Source organism: Trifolium pratense, linkage group LG2 (genome assembly GCF_020283565.1).
Source record: "Trifolium pratense cultivar HEN17-A07 linkage group LG2, ARS_RC_1.1, whole genome shotgun sequence".
Lineage (NCBI taxonomy): Eukaryota > Viridiplantae > Streptophyta > Magnoliopsida > Fabales > Fabaceae > Trifolium > Trifolium pratense.
The window spans coordinates 55,494,515-55,509,139 of NC_060060.1; the positions used below are offsets into that span (position 1 = coordinate 55,494,515).

A 14,625-nucleotide genomic window follows, 5' to 3' on the forward strand; every position below is an offset into this window, starting at 1 on the left:
CCTCTGTTTATTATAGATAGTTTCGTTAAGAATCAACTAGGTTTGTTTAGTTTTCGTATATACACCTCTTAATGGAGTTTTGGTTCTTTGTCCCTCCATTTGTATTTCTTTGCCTTTTTTTTAATGGAGTATATATTTTTTGGATATCTAGCACTTAGCTAGTATTTTTTGGTTTAATTTTTTTTTTTTTAAAGGAATAAGTTTTTTATTCTAAATAATGTACAATTCTCATTACCACAATCAAAGAAGCCTACCACCCCCACCACTTTGGTGCGAAATTTTCTCATCCCACCCACTCACTTTCTCCCCTACCCCCTAGTAATTTGGAAAACGTTTTCCGAATTTTTTATAGTGTAAATTTTACACTAGAAAAATAGTTCGGAACGTATTTTTCGAATTTTTTTGCACGCTGGAGGAGTAAGTAAGAAAGTGAGTGGGTAAGATGAGAAAATTTCCTTTGATGCAGGGGTCGATCGAGCCCATTTAAGGGGGTTAAATTGAACTGAACCCTATGAACTTTAAAAAAAAAACAATTGTTAATATATCTCCTAATATATTGCACTTTAAACCCCTCTAATTAATTTTTTTTGTTACCATGATATTGGTACGAAGTTTCACCGTCGTTAGCGATGATTAATCCCCGTCGAGGAACCTATGAGGCACACGAGGTGGGTTCTCCCCTCCCAATCGAATTCTCTCCATATGCATGAGGCAGGAATCGAACCCCTTATTATTATTATTATTATTATTATTATTTAAAGACCACCTTGCTTTGCACCTATTAGAAAACACAAATACTTACGCAAAGAGACTCAACTATTATACAAATTCAATATCATGATAATAGTTGAGTCTCTTTACGTAAGTATTTGTGTTTTCTAATAGGTCCAAAGCAAGGTGGTCTTTAAATAATACAAATTCAATAAACTTAATACATGTCAATAAGAGATTAGTTTTTGCCAAACACTACAAATTCAATAAACTTATTGACTATAAGTTCGCACACTATAAGCTAACTTATTACCAGTTTTCTACTACTACCCTCGTCCCTAAATATAAGACTCTTTTAAGAAAAACACGGAGACTAAGAAAGTTGATTGTGATATTAAATTTGTTGATAATTGGTATTGCTTTTACAATTTTATCCTTTAAGAGTGAAAATGAGTTAATGTTTTTAGTGTATTTATTAGAGATTGTAGAAAAAGATGCACTATAATTTGGGGCATATGTTGGTAAAAAAATATTTAATACCCTTGAAAATTTGAAAGGAGTTTTATAAAAAGGGACAAAGAAAAATCTCAAAAGAGTCTTATAATTAAGGACGGAGGTAGTATTTTTTTTGCCAAACAAAACACTAGATTTAACATTAGGAAACTTGTCATTTTACACGTCTTTAAATGGAATAAAATCAATCTCTTCCCACTAAATTTACACATTTAACAAACATTTGCAACATAGAATTCAAAATGAAAAATATTAAAGCACTTGAGACAAACAGGGGAAGATTGGAAGAATGAACACAAAAATCATAGCTAAAACAGAGTTTTGTGTATTTACTTATCAATAATGAACTCCATACATCCTTATTGCTGGTGATTATCATTATGTACTATATAGGAAGAAACAATGCAATATCTACCACGTATGTAAAATTTTCAAGCCAAGACAGAGATTCCATTTCCAGATTCTTGGGAAGAGGAAGGCTGCAAGGCACGAATACGAATGCTATATTTCACACTTGTCGGTGTTTTAGTCGAAGGTGATGGTTGTGCTCCATTTGATGATACTAGAATAAAAGATGGTGATGATGAGTTGTAACCATTGTATGCATAACCTATATGGTTGCAACATTTGCGACAAAGAAGCTTTGTTTTTCGGCGAAACAAACCCCACAAATGCTTGGAAAAATGTGGAGCACATTCAATTTCATCAACTTGTGTAAACCTGCTATCATCAATATTGAAGAATGATATCATACCTCGCTTTATTGATTTTCCATATTTTGAATCTATTGATGATGTGTTTCGGTTGGACGAAGATAGGTTAAGGTCATATCCGCAAGAACCACAGCTGCAAAAATCATAGTACATATAAATTATGTAATGAGTAAATCAAGATTAGAATAATTAAGTAGCAATTGAATGTAAATTATGTGATGTAATCAAAATTACTATGAGTGTCAAAAACATATTCCAATCATCTTTCACTTTCATTCATCCATTTGCTACCAAAAAGTAAAAAAATATGATGTAATCAAAATTACTATCTTTAATCTCTTGTTAATCACCACTCCACTCTTTCGACACATTTTTAAGGTGTTTCAAATAATACTTTTTTTTCTTTTCTAAGATATGTGTTTGAGTTGTAGGACAAGACACGAACACAACAACAAGTGTTTGAAGATATGAACAACCACGATCACAAAAGTACTAGAGAACGCAATTTTATTTTTCGCATAAAATTTGATTGAAATTGATTAATCTTAAATTTGGTAGCTAGAATGCATTTGGAAACAGAATATGAGACTATATGAAAATATGTCTATAATGCAAAAAAGAAATATGAATGTATGATTAGGCTATGGCTCCTTTCGATGTTAGTAAAATTGAATCAAATAACTAATCGATAGTTGGTTTGGTTTAGTGGTGATTAACGCTGAACTTGGTAGGGAGTATCACGATTCGATCCCCATATAAACATGAAACGGATTTGGATTGGAAAAAATTAACATCTAAGAAAGTAGCATTCGCATGTATTCATTCATAATTAAGAAGTTAATCAGCAACGAAGAGAGAGAGAGAGAGAGAGAGAGAGAGAGAGAGAGAGAGAGAGAGAGAGAGAGAGAGAGAGAGAGAGAGAGAGAACCTGTAGCGAACATCTCTTAGACTCCTGGAAGAAGTGGAACGGGAGGAGTGAGTTGGAGTGTGATTATTTTGAAGAATCGAATTGTCCATGATGATGATGATGATGATGATGATGATGATGATTGAGAATTGAGAAAGAATAACAAGAAGAAGAAGAAGTGAAAAAAGAGGAAACTGACAAGACAAGGTTGTTATTGTTGTGTTGTTTGGAAACGAACGTGGCCCACCATAAGATGACGACTTTGACTCTACCCCATTTCCACATCACATCACACCTTAAATATTACTCCTTATCATAAAATATTGTTGAACACTGTTATTAGTAATTAGGCTTAAATGCAGTTTTGTCCCCCCTGTTTTGATTAAATCGGAATTTTACCCCCTGTTTTAAAACGCGGATTTTTACCCCCCTGTTTTATAATTTGTTGGATTTTGCCCCCCTAAAATTCTGCTTTCGAGTCACAACTTTAAAGCTTCGCACACAACTCAATTTTGATCAATAATTTACCAAAAGGATACCGAAATGACCGTAATCGAGTTATCTTTCCACATAATCAAACCCCACTGAATTTGGAGTTACAAAGAGAGATTAATTACCGTTTTAGTGAAGGTATGTCCCCCAAAATTCTGCAAAAAATCTGCTTTCGAGTCACAACTTCAAAGCTTCGCATACAACTCAATTTGGATCCATAATTCACTAAACGGCTACCGAAATGACCGTAATCGAGTTATCTTTCCACATAATCAAACCCCACTGAATTTGGAGTTACAAAGAGAGATTAATTACCGTTTTAGTGAAGGTATGTCCCCAAAATTCTGCAAAAAATCTGCTTTCGAGTCACAACTTCAAAGCTTCGCATACAACTCAATTTGGATCCATAATTCACCAAATGGCTACCGAAATGACCGTAATCGAGTTATCTTTCCACAGAATCAAACCCCACTAAATTTGGAGTTACAGAGAGAGATTAATTACCGTTTTAGTGAAGGTCTGTCCAATTACTAATTCTGCAGAAATCTACTTGTGATCTTCAAATTCAACATCGTCTACCGAACACATCGTAACTCCAAATTCGACGAAATTGAAATGCCAACAACGGTAATTTCGTTAGATTTCCATACATGAAAATAGTATTAAAAAATGAGCTGCAGGGTGAGAGGAATGACGAGAATACCAGTAGTAGTTTCATACGATAATTAATTTGAACAGACCTTCACTAAAACAGTAATTAATCTCTATCTGTAACTCCAAATTTAGTGGAGTTTGATTCTGTGGAAAACTAACTCGATTGCGGTCGTTTCGGTACCAGTTTGGTGAATTATTGATCCAAATTGAGTTCTGTGCGTAGCTTTGAACTTGAGGCTCAGAAGCAGATTTTGTGCAAAATTTTGGTGGGGGGGCAAAATCCAACAAATTATAAAATAGGGGGGGTAAAATTCCGCATTTTAAAATAGGGGGGGTAAAATTCCGCATTTTTCAAAATAGGGGGGGTAAAACTGCATTTAAGCCTAGTAATTATTATTTATAAAATATTGTTTAATGTTAGTATTTATAATTAACGGGTCAGGTTCCGCGCCTACCTCTGTCTAACTTATATCCAAAAAAAAATATATATGTTTTATGTTATGATCGGTTTGTTGTTGCTACTAAAAAAAATCAAGGGTATTATTGGTATTATGAAAAGTTCACACCAAAACTCATGTATCATCTTTATATATAGTATAGATTATGAAAAGTCCACACCAAAACTCATGTATCATCTTTATATACGGTATAGATATAGATTAAGATCTAGTTCGATCCCCGACCGGTGTGTATGGAGAAACATTTGTTGGGAGAGGTTAACCCCTTAAATGGATCTCAGTTATATCGAGAGGATTAGTCTCTGCAGTTGCGTACGGATGATACCTTTGGTTTACTAAAAAAAATTAATTAAGATCTTAAATCGTGATTCTTGTTTTATAAAAAAAATCCTGATTCTTGTTGGAATTGAAAACTAATAAAATCGTATATAAAAAAAAAACCTAATAAAATCAATCGATCAATTTTCTGATTTTTTTTTTGTTACAATGGAGTCAGAGAAGATCGAACCTATATGACCTTCTGCGTACTACCCAAATCTCTTATCTTTAGACTAAATTTAGTGGCTTAAATAAATATTCTATGAAATATAATACAATTGCTTAAAAAAATAATATAATACAATTGAAAGGTACTTTGAATAAAATGTTTGATACACATTAATCATTTATTATTTGTTCTCTATCAAACTCAATTTTAAATTACTTTCTAAGTGTATCGATTGCTTTCTCAAAAATAAATATAACACAATTGAAAGGTACTTTGAATAAAACGTTTGATACACGTTGATCTCTTATTAGTTCTCTGTCTAACTCAATTTTAAATTACTTAAGTGTTGGGTGTTTAATAAAGTGGAGATTGTAGTAAGTGTGAGGTGAGTTAAGTCTCACATTGTTTAGAAAAGTAGAGATTGAGATTGAACTTTATAAGTGAAAGAACCCATAAATCTAACGCATTAAGGTTTTGGGTTAAAGTATGATGTCCAACTCACTTGTATGGTTGTTTTTAATCCAATGTAGATGATCGGTATCAGAGCCGATGGTTCGAAGAAGGGTTTGATCGACTCCTTGTATCGAAAGTCTTCCTAATAAAGGTGGTCAGGTGGCGTGTCCCCTTGCGTGTGGCCAACAGCGGTGCAAGTGTATGAATGGCGAAAGCTTCCGCTTGAGGGGGAGCATGATGAATTGAATGACTCATATTTGAGGGGGAGATTGTTGTGGCAAGTGTGAGGTGAGTTAAGTCCCACATTTTTTAGAAAAGTGGAGGTTGTAGCAAGTGTGAGGTGAGTTAAGTCTCACATTGCTTAGAAAAGTGAAGGTTTAACGCTTTATAAGTGAAAAAAACTCATAAACGCCTTAAGATTTTGGATTAAAGTGCGGTGTTGTTCTTAAACCCAATGTAAAAGATCCCTTGACTGCTTCCTCATGACCCAAGATTTCATATATTTTATTTTTTTGACTACTATTTCAAATTCTGAAGGAAAAAAAGGGAAAAAGAGAGAGCATATAATAAATTTAAACCGGAGTATAGTTTGGATAAAAAACAAAGTGATTTTTGACTAGTTTCAGCAACTCTAAGGGTTTGATTAGTTGAATACATAATGACTGAAAATATATTATGAGTTTTATTTATAGGGAGATATTCAAATAGAATTGGTTTATTTTCATTATTCATCTTCATTTTTTTTTTAATGAGATCATTTCTCTTATCTATCTCTCAAGTTTGACTATTCAAATTAATCACATATACACTTTGAAACAATTCATGTGTGATTTTTTGCAGTTTAGGCCAAAAATCCCAAAATACTCTTCATTTTGGGCCATAATACTTTGGATTATACAATCCGAAATACATTTTGTTTTAGAAAATATATTCCAAAAACATTTATTTTCGTTTCCTAGAATCCACATTTTTTTATCAAAATGCACATTTTTTATCATAATTTGGAAATTACTTTTCGAAATGGTGATAAATTATTATCAAGTATATTTTGCAGTTTTAGAAATATTATTGAGAAGTTGCAGCAAGATATACCTGCAAAGGGAGTGAAACAACAATTAGAAATTCTTTGTAGTATATTTGTGTTTTTTTTTTTAATCAATAAATGATTTAATTAAAACAAGTGGAAAAGAACAAGAAGTGGAGTGCACAACCACCGTCGAAACAAGATACACTATAAGAAGGCCACAAAAATATTTCCCATGAATTCAATTCATGGTGCAGGAATTGAAAAAGGGATAAATATGTGTTCCATGAATTCATCTTATTTTTCTAGCTATTTTCTGTTGTGTTTCTTCTGTTATTCCTTGTACTGGTGTGGGCATGACTTGCTTGTTCCGTGTAGACGACCTTATTATATATTCGAGTGTACTAAAGAATTTTCTTTCTTCTAGCCTCACCTCTTTTTTCAAGTGATTCGTTCAATTCGGTGATTTAAACCAATTTTTTTTTACCTTGAACCAATTTATATGTTTAATTCTAGTGTCCGGACAAGTTATGTTCGAAAAGCGAGCTTACAATTTCAAACCCATAAACCTACGAACCAGACTCGTTCAAAAATTCTAATTTAAAAGTGGTTTGAGCCAAAAGTGACTTGATCCTTTCTCTTGATTCATTATATATTTAAACTCACTTATATTTTATCAACCAACTAGGTTAATGGTCCAATCTTTTCTTTAACATTCTCAATGTGACGATTGTGGTTCCTCATCGTCGGATAACCACTTGACCTGCTTTTTTATGTGACGATTGTGGTCACAACGCCAAGGGTGGATCCATAGCCCGCAGGCACTTGCTCGGGCTTCGGAATTTAGGTGTGTTTGGTTTCAAACATCACCCACCCAAGACATGCCTCAAAACTCAGAAATCGCTTAAAGAGTGTGCATTTGATGGAGGAATCTGTATTATAAGTTCCGATTTGATACCATAATCTGTAGTCGAAGTATCATATGATATCCTAAAGTAAACAACAATGAGGAGCAATGTGTAATTAAGTAACCAATTTAGAAGAAACTCAATGCATTAATGATAGATGAACAAAACGTACAAGTTTTTGTTGAAGTACAAACAAAGTGTTTAATTAATTAATTAATTAATGTCTAATCTAATCTTCGTCTTCATCTTTTACAAATGTTCCAGTTCCAGGATTCAAAGCAGCAACGAAGAAGAAAATAACATTGAACAAGACTAGTGGTTCAATTTCAGTAATTGGTACCCCAGTTTCAATGTTGAGCTGAGCTAGAGCTCCCTTCCCAGTAATAATTTCTCCAATCAATGAGAAAACAAAACCCAATTGAGCCAATCTTCCAACAAACAATTCATTGGATTTTGTGAATCCAAATAAAGGACCTGATCATTATTCACAAAACAAATTAATTAGTATATGAATTATATTGTAACCAATTTAATTTAGCCTAAGGCCTGCCTTGTGATACTACTTGTATTGAAATAGCCTAACCACAAAACTCAGATATAATTTGTTCTAAAAAATATAAGTACATGATGTAACAAATGACAAAACAACACAGAACAAATGTTCGGTATTGAACAAGAAGGTTATGTTCGGTGCAGAAAGTTATCATGTGATTCAATAAAGGACAAATGTTTTAGTTTTTGTTCAGTGCTTTAGCCCCCAGTTTCTCCAATTCTAGGAACCATTTTAAAATCAAAAACCGTACAACTGAAATTGTCTTGTCCAGGCCCTCCAAAATGCTTATTTACTCGAAAATATTAGAAATGAAGCATGAATTAATAGTAAAAGTTAATTACCTCCTTCTCTGAGACCAAGAGCAGCTCTAAAGCCTTTTCCAGGAGGAATAACACCACCAGTAGTTGGTTCATCATCAACAAATTTACCACGGTCACCAAGAGCTCCAATGGCTCCTAGAAGAGTGAAGATAATGAAAAAAAGGAGAAGTGGCTCTGCTTCATAAATTGGAATTCCAGTTTCCAAATTCAATTGTGCTAGAATTCCTTTGCCAGTTAATGCTTCACCCAATATTGATGCCTGCAATGCAAATGAAACAATTCATGCCATAATATATCTAACTCAATTTCTAATTAATTAATATTGGTCTATCAAAGATGACTTCTCTATCAAAGATGACTTCTGTATTTTGAGTATTGTTTTTTAAATATCAATACGCAAATCATCATTTTTTTTTTTTTTTAATATTTCTATGACCACATTTGACTTAAAGTGTGTTTCGAGATATTTTCCGCTTTGGGTCGCATGTGAGCTTCACGGTTTTGTTCCTTGTAAAAGATTCATTGGTGGGTTAAGGTGTGTGAGTGTTGTATATAAACTACCCTTAGCCTCGATTCTCAAGTGACGTGGGACTTTTTATAGTGTACTGAAACAGTTGCCTTCCAGTCGAGGCTAAGGGGATAGAGGCCTTCTAGCGCCAATATTCCGTTTCACCCTCAAGTGTGTCACACCACGTTCTGAGGTATTGTCCACTTTGGGCCGCATCACATGTGAGCCTCACGATTTTGTCCCTTGTAAAAGGCGTCTCGGTAGGTTAGGGTGTGTGAGTGTTCTATATAAACTACTCTTAATTTCGATTTCCAAACGATGTGAGACTTTTTAAGTGTACCGGAACACTTATAATATAAGCATTTATCTAGTAACTAGTAAAAACCGTAAGTTGTTTTATAGATTTAAGTTGGAAACAATTTATGTACATGTTATAAGTCGTTTCTATTAAAAAAAAAAAAAAAAACTCAAATAAGTCGATTCAAAAAGTTCTGTACATTCTGATTTTAAACATTGACTGTGAGAGGAGAGAAAAACAAGTCTCAATTGCAATGAAAATAAGAGAAATTGACATGGCAATGTGGAGAGCTAAGATTTACTCACTGCAAAACCAATCATAGCAACACGACCCACAAATAGTTCATTCTGCTTAGTGAAACCAAATCCTCCAGAAGTTCCAAAGATACCATCTTCAACCTTTGGTTTTGACTTTACAACCTAAATATATCTCATCAAACCAAACAAACTTTAGATTATAAAAATGGTTTATTTGACATTAAAAATATAAATATTGAAAATGAGTATATACTAGTACTACCTTAGCAGGGGCTTTGGTTTTTGATTTGAATAGAGCAAGAGTTGTGAATGTACGAGATGATAAACGCTTAGAATTCGAAGAAAGTGGGTTGAATGAAACATCAGAGATTCTAGGCCTCAATCTTTGACACTGTAATTGAAGCAAAGGATCTTTCTTCAATTCCACGGAATAAGTACTAGAGACACTAGACATGAGTAACATAGTTTGTGCCATTACTATACTATGTTGAGTTATGGTATGAACTATGAAATGTGTTTGTGGTATGAAATGTGATTGCAAGATTTTACTAAAACATAGTAGAATGGAAATATTATCTTTAATAATAAGGTGTGTGGATGTGGTGTGTATGAAAGAAATGCTCAATGATAGGCAACTATGTGCCCACGTCTCGTTTAGTACTATATGTGGTTTTTATGATAATGTTTTCATTTGAGGCACTGTGTTTTATTTGGGGTCCTTTTTCTTCTCTGCCTCAAGTGAAGAGATTACTTATGAAATATTTATTTTGACACATTTACTTTAGAGAAATAAATTATTTAGTCTTTATATGAATAAGAGTCACATTAAATGTAAAATTGTCGACATAAGTTTATTTATAAGTAGAGACAATGTTCATATATCAATTATTAGTTGGTACAATGGTGATTGGTGTTGAACTTGATAGGACGGTTCAATTTCCCGCAACTGTGATCGGGAGGGGGCTGAAACCACTTGATGTTAGAACTGACCTCCGAACCAAATTAGACGGTCCAGTGCGCCGGATACTAGTGGTGAAAACCAAAAAAAAAAAAAAAGAGAGACAATGTTCATCTTGTTAGTCATTTTGTAGACTTGAGTTATGTTCGATCCAAATTTTAAGATGGTATGATAGCTTAATTCAAAATTTGTCAGATCATATGTTATCTAGTTTTCTCTATCATATCAGACCACTCACTATTCATACCCATGAATTATAAGTATATACAAGTATCACCTTACAAGCTAACTATAATATCAATATATAAAGAATGTATACTTGTATCTGTAGCTGTTCATTTTTTTGTCTAGGATATACATATACGGTTGGGAAATTCAATGAAACTCTGGAAAAATGTCGGGTCAAATGCTTCGGGATCATAAGAGAGGAAGACGTGGCATCTCCACCTAAAACTTTAAAACATTAAGTTAATGGGTCAAATCTCTTATAAATCTAACATTTTTCTCATTCATAATCGATGAGAGACTTACTCACACTTGAAACATAACATTCTCCCCTCTAGTGTGTGTTCTCAACCATGACTATGATACCATTAGTTGAGAGTTTGGGGAAGCTCGGAAGAAACATCAAGCTAAATGTTTCAAGGATCACAATATCTTAAGACATTAGGTTAATGGATTACCTCTATTATAAATCAAACATTCTTCTTATTTATAGTTGACGTAGAAATTAATCTTAAAACAAAAACATCTGCATATATTCTTAAACATACTTCTTTTGTCTAAGATATACATGTATTTTTATGCGGTTATAGGTGGCATGGCATAGGTATTTAAGATTTTAAGTACATGTACCAATCTTTTATATTATAAGCTTGTATACACAAGCAAACCCTAAACCCTAATTTGTTTTCCATGTTTTCCCTCCATTTTATCATGCAATTTTTATTAAAAAGTAATATAATTTTGTCTTGACTAGGATTCGAACACGCAACCCTTCAGTGCAAGACAATATTTACAACCACTATGACAAATATATCAATTATAATTAAAATTATGTGCAATAATTGATAAACACCATCAATTTTAAACGTATATCATATCAAAATTATTGTTGACTATATTATTCATCACGAAATATTTTTATGTCTTTCGTGATCAATGATTTTTTTCTACCGGATCATAAATTTAGAGAATAATTATCATGTGAGATTTGAAAAGTTATTATCATGTGTGATTTAGAAAGTTATATATATATTCTCATACTATGACACCTTCAACAATATTGAAATCTATTAAAAAAAAAACATCTTTCACATTTCAATGTCTCATGTAATGCTTATATCACTTTTTAAATTATTTATTATTCAATTTATTAAATTGTAGTTTTTTAAAATTGGAAAAAGAATTTTGTCAAAAAAAAAAATGGAAAAAGAATTGATATTTTTTATAAATACCCTTTATTTTTATGTTAATGTATCCAAACATAAATCAATTCTGTTTAACTCACTTTTAACCAAAATCAAATCTATCAAACTCAATTCTGCTAAATCAAATTTTTTTTGCAATACAACCAAGCACAACCATTGTCATGTCACTAATCACATTCATTATTTTGATTTTAACATTGCAGATTTAATATTAACCGATGATCAATTGATACAATATGTACTAGCAGATATTGAGATGATGTTACGTAGTTGTGGGAAGAGTTTAAAAGATTATCCTCCAATGCCTAGAGCAGACACATCATTAGTTCCTGATATACAAAATAGTTTAATACACGACGAATTGAATTATAACAAACAATCATTAGCTGAGGAACATGTTAGATTGATGTCAACTATGACTTCAGAGCAACGTAAAGTATATGACACAATCGTGACAAGAGTTAACAAAAACAAACCTGGTGTATTTTTTCTTTATGGTTATGGCGGTACAGGGAAGACATTTATCTGGAGGGCCATGTCAGCCACATTACGCTCAAAAGGTGAGATAGTTTTAACAGTTGCCTCAAGTGGGATCGCTGCATTGCTTATACCTGGCGGTAGAACAGCACATTCAAGGTTTTGCATTCCTCTAAATGTTGACGAGTTTTTAACATGTATCATAGTTCCTAAAATCCCTTTGGCGCTATTAATACAAAAAGCAAAGCTCATTATATGGGATGAAGTACCAATGATGCACAAACACTGTTTCGAAGCTGTTGATCGAACTTTAAAAGATATTCTCAAGTCCGTTGATAAAAAAAATAAACACATTCCCTTCGGTGGAAAAGTTGTTGTTTTTGTCGGAGATTTTAGAAAAATTCTACCAGTAATACCCAAAGGTACAAGGCCATAAGTTGTTCATGCTACTATTAATTCTTCGGTTCTTTGGAATTTTTGTGAAGTTTTAACATTGAGTAAAAACATGAGGCTTCTCGGTGGTGCTTCGAGTGCAGACGTTGAACAAAGAAGATTGTTTTCTGAATGAGTTTTGGGTGTTGGCGATGGAGAAATTGGAGATGACAACGACGATGATTTAGAACTTGACATTCCATTAGATTTATTGATTCCAAATTCAGATGATCCTCTTGCTTCTATCGTTGAAAACACATATCTTCAACTTTTACAAAACATGAACGATATAACGTATTTCAAAAATAGAGCTATAATAGCTCCTAAAAATTCAATATTCGACACAATAAATGATTATATGTTGGATTTAATTCCTGGTGAAGAAAAAATATATTTGAGTTATGATACTCTACTCACACAAAATGTAGACGGTCAAACAGTGGATGATGTTCATACTCCCGAATTTTTGAACATGATTTCTATGTCGGGACTTCCAAATCACAAGTTGAGACTTAAAGTTGGAGTTCCAGTTATGCTATTAAGGAATTTGAATAAAAAATTAGGATTATGCAATGGAACAAGACTTATTATTACGAGATTGGGAAAACGTGCTCTTGAAGGAAAAATTATTTCAGGAAGTAATATTGGTGATCAGGTTTTCATACCTAGATTTTCTCTGACACCATCTGACGTGAGAATTCTTTTTAAATTTCAACGGAGACAATTTCCTATAATGATTTCTTTTGCGATGACTATTAATAAGAGTCAGGGACAATCTTTAAAGCATGTTGGGATATATATCTTCCGTCGTCAGTGTTTTCACATGGTTAGTTGTATGTTGCAATTTCAAGAGTTACTTCTAGAAAAGGATAAAAAATATTGATCATCGATGACGACGGTGAAGATACGACTAAGACTTCGAATGTGGTCTATAAGAAAGTCTTCCGTAATATAACATAATCTTCTTTATATGAATATTTATCCAAAATTATTGTTGAACTATCGTTTATTGTTATTCAACCTTTTTCATATACTTTACATTATTGGAATTATCATATCTTATTTAATCATTAAATATCTTACAGCTAATCAGACCCGTGCACTGCACGGGTCGATGTTCTAGTACTCCCCCCGTCCCAAAATATAAGCAAAAATTGGTCAATGAAAGTTGATGTATTTGGTTTAAAATTTAGTCCATATACATTCACTTTTGTTGACCTCCTTTTGCTTATATTTTGGGACGGAGTAGTATCTGCTAATTTTTAAGTGTAATTATTCATGCTCGATCATATCCATATTCATCATAAACCTAAGTCTTTAGTACAAACCAATGTTTTAAGAACCGGACCGGAGATCGAACCGTTGTGACCTCCGGTTCAAGGGTCAACCGGTCTAACCGGTTCAATCGTTATTGGACCGTTTCCATTGAACCGTTCATATAATTATTCTATAATAATATGGAAATGAACTAATTAGTAATATTTTTTTTTTTACTAAATTAGTAATGTTATTATTTGGACTTATTAGTGTGATATATTATAAGCTTTTATTTTTATCAAATATCAATACTTTTAAGCCCAAACTCACTTATGTAACTAGACAAACTACTACTACTAAGTACTATCAAACCCTAGAATTAATAAAATGAAAAAGTAAGTAGCAGCATATTGCACAGCCGCCACCCACCTTTTCCATCCTCCATTCCCTGTTTTCTTTCTTTTTTTCTTTTTTTCTTTTTTTTTTGTCCTTGTTTTCTTTCTTTTTTTTCTATCTTTTCTTCTTCTCTCAATCCTTCTTCTATTTCCTCTAGTTCCATTGTTGAGTTATCCTCTCATGAAATATGAATCAAAACATAATCATTTTTTTCAAGAACAAAAACAATGTCAGCTTGTGTTATTTGTGGATGAAAGTATGTAATATGTTTTTCTTTCAAGATCTGGTATATTTTTCTTTTATCATTTTTTTATCATTTTCTCTTAAGAATCTATTACGCTGAAAAGAAACAATAAATAGGGAAAAAAATGATTTTTTATTTATTTTTTAAAGTAGATTCCGAACTGGCCGGTTTTTTA

The 14,625-nt window shown here is 32.6% G+C and overlaps 2 protein-coding genes and 1 pseudogene across 2 annotated transcripts; 1 reads left to right on the plus strand and 2 right to left on the minus strand.

The window, feature by feature from the left end:
- Nucleotides 1-1,359: 1,359 nt before the first annotated feature.
- On the minus strand, nt 1,360-3,034 carry LOC123903978 (uncharacterized protein At4g08330, chloroplastic-like). The gene is made up of 2 exons (XM_045953670.1): nt 2,866-3,034; nt 1,360-2,070 (listed from the first exon to the last, which is right to left on the minus strand). The coding sequence occupies exons 1-2, from the start codon at nt 2,952-2,954 to the stop codon at nt 1,656-1,658; spliced, it is 504 nt and encodes a 167-aa protein (XP_045809626.1). The 5' UTR covers nt 2,955-3,034; the 3' UTR covers nt 1,360-1,655.
- A 4,413-nt stretch (nt 3,035-7,447) lies between these two features.
- LOC123903979 (photosystem II 22 kDa protein, chloroplastic-like) lies at nt 7,448-9,944 on the minus strand. Its single transcript, XM_045953671.1, has 4 exons — nt 9,519-9,944; nt 9,305-9,418; nt 8,215-8,452; nt 7,448-7,794 (listed from the first exon to the last, which is right to left on the minus strand). Exons 1-4 carry the CDS (start codon nt 9,729-9,731, stop codon nt 7,550-7,552), a joined length of 810 nt encoding a protein of 269 aa, XP_045809627.1. The 5' UTR covers nt 9,732-9,944; the 3' UTR covers nt 7,448-7,549.
- A 1,911-nt stretch (nt 9,945-11,855) lies between these two features.
- On the plus strand, nt 11,856-13,513 carry LOC123903982 (annotated as a pseudogene).
- Nucleotides 13,514-14,625: the final 1,112 nt, after the last annotated feature.

Bases quoted from the DNA above. Each gene is read 5' to 3' on its own strand.
- LOC123903978 (XM_045953670.1), bottom strand. From the start codon at position 2,954: ATGGACAATTCGATTCTTCAAAATAATCACACTCCAACTCACTCCTCC. The intron at 2,071-2,865 runs GTTCTCTCTCTC...TGATTTTTGCAG, and splicing joins CTAAGAGATGTTCGCTACAG to CTGTGGTTCTTGCGGATATG.
- LOC123903979 (XM_045953671.1), bottom strand. From the start codon at position 9,731: ATGGCACAAACTATGTTACTCATGTCTAGTGTCTCTAGTACTTATTCC. The intron at 8,453-9,304 runs GTGAGTAAATCT...TTTGCATTGCAG, and splicing joins TTGCTATGATTGGTTTTGCA to GCATCAATATTGGGTGAAGC. The intron at 7,795-8,214 runs GTAATTAACTTT...AATAATGATCAG, and splicing joins TCTTGGTCTCAGAGAAGGAG to GTCCTTTATTTGGATTCACA.